At 37.6% G+C, this 7,712-nt stretch overlaps 1 protein-coding gene across 1 annotated transcript; it reads left to right on the plus strand.

The window, feature by feature from the left end:
• Nucleotides 1-4,468: 4,468 nt before the first annotated feature.
• Nucleotides 4,469-5,065, plus strand: LOC145066879 (uncharacterized). The gene has a single exon (XM_079014130.1). The coding sequence runs from the start codon at nucleotides 4,469-4,471 to the stop codon at nucleotides 5,063-5,065; it is 597 nt and encodes a 198-aa protein (XP_078870256.1).
• Nucleotides 5,066-7,712: the final 2,647 nt, after the last annotated feature.

Here is a 7,712-nt window from a genome sequence, read left to right on the forward strand (position 1 = left end):
AGACCCTTATTGGTCTATTCTAGAAAGGAGAAGAGGGCAAATCAGGAATTATAGAAAAGTGGCTAAGATAGAGAGTACGGAGTTAGTGGTGAATAAAAGGGGGAAGGAATAATTTTGTTAGGTCGTCATGTTATTTGTTGCAATTGTAATTGGCTCCTGAGTATTCTTGCTCTGCAAGAGAGGGACCACTTCCCTAGAGAGGGACCACTTCCCTGGGCAATATGTGGATTGAGTTTTATTACCAATATCAATTTGAACCATCTTTATCAATCCCATTCTTCATTCTCTTTCATTACTGTTTCATTGTTGTTCAATTGCATTTCTCAATCCACAACATTAGTCCTACCTGCCGCCACCTCCTTGTTTGTGATAATGGCTGCTACATGCTCTACTGCTACTCGACTTGATGAACACGATGGCCATATTGCACAGATTCAAAGTGATTTGTCCCAACTTCGTTTTGCTATGAAGGACGATCGTGCTTTAGCATATAAGGAGCGTGAAGAAACTGTTGTGTTTCGTAGAGAGATGAAGGATTTGATGAAGGCTCAAAACAGTCATCGATCAGAGCACTCTGGATCTGATTCTGGCGGGGCTATCTTTGAGCCTACAACACCCCCATTTTTTGGAGATACTCCTTATCCCTCACCCAAACCACCACGACCTCCCTTGGATGGACATTCCGATAACCTTCCATAGGAAGCAAAGAAGGTCAAGTTACCAGAGTTCAGTGGTTATGACCCCCAAGGATGGATTCAGAAAGCATCTCTCTATTTCGACGTTAACAACACGCCCCCTCATCTTCGTCTTCGTCTGATTCAATTGAGCATGGTGGGTGTTGCACAACATTGGTTCACAGTCGTTCAGCAAATTCATGAGTCCATCTCCTAGGAACAATTTCTAGAGGAACTGTTAGACCGCTTCAGAAGGCTTGAGATCGAGAACCCATATGAAGAGTTGGCTTCCATTTAACAATCGGAATCCATTCATGATTTTATCGATGATTTTGAATACTTAATATTGATTGTACCTAAATTGCCAGAACGATAATCTATTGGGTATTTTGTTGTCGGATTAAAGCCGGAAGTCCGACGATGGGTTCACCTTCAACATCCGAAAATGCGGTTGGAAGTGATGAGGGTAGCCAGAGACGGCGTCGACATCCTTTATCCGTCACAAGGTAACGCCTCTTCTCTTCGTTACCGTTATCTTCCACGAACCAGGTTTTCTAATGTCCATCAACACGAATTACGTCCTCAATTGGGCCAGTCTGATTTTAAAGGGGTTTTTAACCCAAAATCTAGATCCCATGTCTATTCGCGTCCAGTGGCCTCTAATCGGGGTTCTCAAGCACCTAAATCTTCTCCTTCTTTACCAATTGATGCTTCCTCTTTCGTCAATCGTGAATGCGGTGTTCGTTCTCTGTCACGCACGGAATGTCCAGAAGGAAAATTATGGATACTATTATTGGGTGACGATGAGTATGAGGGAGAAGATGGGAGTCAATATGTGCTCTCCGAAGTTCAATCTCCAGAAGAGACACCTATCATTGAAGAAGGGAACTATGTTGCTTTACAATTTGTGGCAACAAATACTGAATGTTCAGGGGGGAAAACCCTAAAATTCAATGGTGAACTTTTGGGTATTCCGGTGGTTGTTGTGGTTGACAGTGGAGCCACACACAATTTTGTGTCTCGCCAATTGGTCATTGCTTTAGGAATGCCTTCTCACGACTTTCATGGTATCAATATTAAACTTGATGATGGGACATAGTGCATGTTAAAGACAAATGCTTACAATTAAACATTTTAATTGATAATTTTTCGTTTCAAATAAATTCTTTGGTTTTTTAAACTGGCAAGACCGATCTTATTTTGGGCATGGAATGGTTAAAGTCTTTAAGGGAAGTGATTCATAATTGGGAAAAATCATGGATGCGGTTTCAATATCAAGGGAAAACAGTACAACTCCAAGGGATATTGGCGGGTCAGCAGTCTCATGCATCATTGCATAAGTGGTTACAGGTGCACACTCCTCCCACGAACCAGGTTATATCTCGTTTTGTGGGTACGGGTTCTTCTCTACTCATGAAGGGTCTCTGTCTATCAGAGGATCGACAAGGCGAGTTAGCAAACGTGTTACAGAAATTCGATGTTGTTTTCCAAGCTCTGACTTCATTACCTCTCTCCCGGCCTCAAGACTACCGAATCAATTTACTCAATCATGGGACGGATGGGTGTGTTCGCCCATATCGTTATCCTTATGTGCAGAAAACAGAAATTGAAAGACAAGTTCAGGAGTTGTTGTCTTTGGGCATGTTCCGGCCAAGCAAAAGTGCTTTTTCAAGCCGTGTAATTTTGGTTAAAAAGAGATCATTCGTGGCGCATTTGTCTTGAATATAGATCTTTGAACAAGGCTACTATACCAGATAAGTTTCCAATTCCGGTGGTGGAGGAGTTATTAGATGAATTAAGTGGGGCGAGTTACTTCTCCAAGTTGGATCTCAAATCGGGTTACAATCAGATTCGAATGTGTGAAGATAGCATTGAGAAGACTGCTTTTAGAACCCATGATGGACATTATGAATACCTCGTTATGCCTTTCAGGTTAATGAACGCTCCTTCCATGTTTCAAGCGATTATGAATGATGTGTTTCATCCTCTCTTAAGACTTAAGTGGTGATTTTTTGATGATATCCTCGTTTACAGTCCATCATGGAGGGAACATCTACAAGATTTGGAGATGGTATTGGGTATTTTGGAACAAAATCATTAGTTGTTAATAAGAAAAAAATTTCTTTTGGACAAAGTTGTATAGAATATTTGGGCCATACAATTGATGGACAAGGGGTGGCGATGGACCCTTCAAAAATTGAAGTTGTGGTGGGATGGCCAATGCCCAAACAGATAAAGGGTCTTTGTGGTTTTTTTGGGACTTACAGGGTACTATCGCAAATTCATTCGACATTATGGAATTATAGCCCGCCCTCTAACCAAATTGACAAAGAAAAATGCTTTCAAATGGACTTCGGAGGCCTAAGTGGCATTTGATAATTTAAAAACCGCTTTGGTGACTGCTCCTGTGTTGGCTCTAGCAGATTTTTCTTGTTCCTTTGTGGTTGAGTGTGACGCTTCGGGACATGGGATTGGTGCGGTTTTAATGCAAAATGGGAAACCCATTGCTTACTATAGTAAAGCTTTAAGTGATCAGAATCTGGCTAAATCAGCCTATGAACGTGAAATTATGGTGTTGGTGCTTGCGATACAAGATTGGAGAGCTTACTTATTGGGTACTAGATTCATTGTATACACAGATCAAAAAAGTCTTAAGTTTCTTCTCCAACGACGTATTACTTCTCCGGATCAACAAAATTGGGTTGCAAAACTTCTTGGATACAATTTTGATATTCAATATAAGCTGGGTAAAGAAAATCGGGCAGCGGATGCCCTCTGCCGAAGGGACGAACTGGGTGAATTAAGCCAACTCTTATCTACACCAATATGGGGCTGTGGTACTAAATTGGTCAATGAGGCCAAGAACGATCCAGAAATTCAACAAATAATTCAGACTTGTCAAGAATCATCTGGTCGATACCCGGGGTTCACTGTTAAACAAGGCGTATTATATTATAAAGATCGTTTAGTTATTTCTCGAAAATCGATTTTTATTCCAGAACTCTTGCATGAATTTCATGTATCAGCCTCAGGAGGTCATTCTGGTTATTATCGAACGTATAGGCGTTTGGCTGCAAATTTATATTGGCCAGGAATGATTAAGTGTGTGAAAGATTTTGTTCGTGCATGTGCTTTGTGCCAACGCTGTAAGGCCAGTTCTTTAGCCCCAGGGGGTTTGTTACAACCCTTAGATATCCCATCCGCAATTTGGGAGGACCTTTCAATGGATTTCATCCTGGGGTTACCTAGATCTAAAGGCTTTGATGCAATAATGGTAGTGGTCGATAGACTTTCAAAATATAGTCATTTTATACTCTTGAAACACCCGTATACAGCTAAAACCGTTGCAGAAGTTTTTGTTCGCGAAGTGGTTCGTCACCATGGGCTGCCCAAATCAATTGTGAGTGATCGAGATCCTTTCTTCTTCAGTAAATTTTGGCAAGAAATCTTTAAATCACAGGGCACCCATTTGCACATGAGTTCAACTTATCACCCAGAGTCTGATGGACAAACGGAGGCCATCAATCGTTGTTTGGAAGCGTACCTTAGGAATTTTGCAGTGGATCAACCCCGTTTTATGGGCGAATTGGATTCCATGGGATAAGTTTTGGTACAACTCTACTTTTCGTGGCCCCACATAAATTTCTCCTTTTGAGGTTGTGTATGGTCGGAAACCTCCTACGGTGTTTCAATATATCCCAAGGGAAGTCCGAGTGGCAGTGGCTCAAGAATTACAAGATCGTGATGAAGCAATTAAACAGTTGAAACTTCATCTCGCACAAGCCCAAAGTAACATGAAAGCTCAGGCTGATAAGAAGAGGCATGATATCCAGTTTATGGTAGGTGAATGGGTATATGTTAAACTCAAACCTTATCGCCAAATGTCTATCACAAGTCGCATTCATCACAAGCTGGCAGCCAAATTTTTTGGTCCTTTCGAGATTCAGGAACGTGTTGGAGCTGTGGCTTATAAGCTCCTGCTTCCTCCTACTTCAAAAGTTAATCCTATTTTCCATGTTTCACTTCTAAAAAAGGTGGTCCAAACTCCAAGTGAAACTGCTTTACCTCCCGAGTTAGAAGTGAGTCATGAAGATATTGTCACTCCTGCAGCTGTTTTACTCACTCGCACGGTTGGAGATTCCTCAAATCAAACAGAAAAATGGTTAGTTCAATGGCAAGGCCCGTCTATTATGGAGGCTACCTGGGAGGATGCTCTTTCAATCAAAGAACAATTTTCTGGAACAAGTCTTGAGGTCAAGAATTTAATTGAAGGCGGGAGTAATGATACAAACACGAGCCTTATTACCACAAATGATGGACCACCTAGACCCTTATTGGTCTATTCTAGAAAGGAGAAGAGGGCAAATCAGGAATTACAGAAAAGTGGCTAAGATAGAGAGTACGGAGTTAGTGGTGAATAAAAGGGGGAAGGAATAATTTTGTTAGGTCGTCATGTTATTTGTTGCAATTGTAATTGGCTCCTGAGTATTCTTGCTCTGCAAGAGAGGGACCACTTCCCTAGAGAGGGACCACTTCCCTGGGCAATATGTGGATTGAGTTTTATTACCAATATCAATTTGAACCATCTTTATCAATCCCATTCTTCATTCTCTTTCATTACTGTTTCATTGTTGTTCAATTGCATTTCTCAATCCACAACATAGTGTTTGTTTAAGCATATGCAAATACAATTTTTTGTTATATTGAGTTACAATTGGTAAAAACTAATGATGGATAATCATGTATAAATACGAATAATAATGTCAATCATATATAAATACGAATAATAATGTATCTAGTTATGGTTGATTATTTTCTGCTTTGCTCTACATGTCTTTGTTTATTGGTGTATTCAGTTATGATTGGTAGATTGGTTTATCCAACTTAACGATAATTTCTTATAGTTTTCTTTTTGTTTAAACATGTGAGAATACATTTACTATTATATTCATGCCTAATTATGAAAATCAATTATGATTAAGCATGTTTATATAGGAAGGTAATGCATGTAGTTATGGTTGATTATATTGTGTTTTGTTATACATACATTTTTTATTATGTATTCAGTTATGATTATGTGTTTGGTTTAACTGACTTAATAATAAGTGATTCAAGACTTGTTTTTATTTTAAACATATTAGAATACAATTACTATTTTATTCGTTTATGATTCTTACAGACAATAATTATTAATCAATAAAACTATTATTATATTGTTGTAGAGGTAGAAAGAAAAGTAAGATGATATTATTAAATACGACATTTAGAGAATTCACTAATGAATTTAATCCAAGTCATATTGATGTGGAAGTTGAAGATCGTCAAGGAAATCAACCAGAACAACCACCGATTAAAAGATAACTACAAAAGAATTCAACATCTAAGAAAAGAAAAAGACAACCTTGTAATAATGATTAATTAGTACATGCCATAAACAATCTATATTTATTATTTGATTCAATGTTACCTTGCATATAAAATTATGATTATAATATGAAATATTGTATTTCATTTTGGTTCGTTAATGATTACATTACATATTTATGGACAGGTTGCAATGAAAGTATACATCGGACACCGGACATTGCAAAATAGAGGGAACATAAACAAAGAACCAAAAAACGAACATTGCAAATCAAAGGGAACATAAACAAAGAACCAAAAAACGGGTTGACACGTGTAAACAAAAGGGTCCTCAAGTTGTTGTTTTGAACACTGCTTCAAGTAATGATTAATAAAAATTAAATTATATTAATTTTTAGTTCGATATTACGTTATAATCAGTTACAATGTTTCATGTGTATTAACAGAAGAAAAAAACATGACAAGTAAAGTGAAGGTCAAGAAGTTAGATGCCAATGATGACTCGGATTTTTAAAGATGCTCAACATGTGGTTATTAGGAAAAATGGATGGATGGTATTTCATTCAAAGATAAAGATGAAAAATGTGTCAAGAAAGTAAATAAAAAAGAAATTGTACAAAATAAGGGAAAGAATAACGAAGGAAATGTAGCGAAAGCAAGAAAAGTGCATAAAGTTGTAAATACCAATGTAGAAGAACCAATGTGTATACATGTATGGACATCACCAAGTGTGTTGTATAGTCGTATGCATTACCTTAGTGAGTAATAAAAGTCATATCTTTCTTATATTGATTTAGGCATATGTTAAATATGAAAGTGAATGGGTCGGCATAAAAAATTTCTTGAGGTAACATAATCAACTCATAAGACTACATGATAAATTACCACATGATATGATAATACTCAAGAATTGAGAACAAATTTAAGTCTTCAACAATATAAACTGAATTTAGGGTTAAAACAATATCAATAAATCAAAATTTTGTGTGAGTAGAGTAATTATACCTCAATCATCACAACATTTCAAACACCCTCTAGCAACCCAGCAAGAAAGGTGATGTCTATACTGAATGACAAGTTACCAATGACTATTTAAAGCTCAAGGGAGAAATTTTGTTGTTGTTCTTTATCAACATCACTAGACAGCTATTTGTCCAACTCCAAACCAGACGAAACGGCTACACTACGACATATTAGATACGAGGGTGAGGCCTCAAAGAGCTTACTCGATTTGGGTATCGAGAAAAGCTTTGGAAGGGATTGAGGGAAGAAGGGAATACACAAAATGAAGCATAATTATATAGGAGGAAGCCAGAGGTGTCGATTCATCGGAGGGGAAAGTAGTGAATGACAATTTCATGGATCAAGGGAGAGTGTAGATGAAAAGGAAGGCACGGTGCTTAAAATTTTTGGGGAATTTCGTTTCCCGTAGATATTAAATACGCGTTCTTTAAAAATTTATAAAATGATTGAAATTATATGTCATGAAAAAATGTGTGTCCTAAATACTTCAAATTTTGAGAGAGATGACATTATTTTTAGGACACGCACTTTTACGTATCATAAATCACTATGTGTCATGGTTCACCAGTGATTCAAAATCCACAAGTGTTTGGATTTATACTTTAGCTAGTGGAGTTATTTCTTAAATAAATAGCAAATATACATGTATAG

This window comes from Lactuca serriola, chromosome 8 (genome assembly GCF_051521515.1).
Source record: "Lactuca serriola cultivar US96UC23 chromosome 8, Lser_US96UC23_V15, whole genome shotgun sequence".
NCBI lineage: Eukaryota > Viridiplantae > Streptophyta > Magnoliopsida > Asterales > Asteraceae > Lactuca > Lactuca serriola.

Coding starts and splice junctions, on each gene's coding strand:
- LOC145066879 (XM_079014130.1), top strand. CDS start 4,469: ATGAAAGCTCAGGCTGATAAGAAGAGGCATGATATCCAGTTTATGGTA.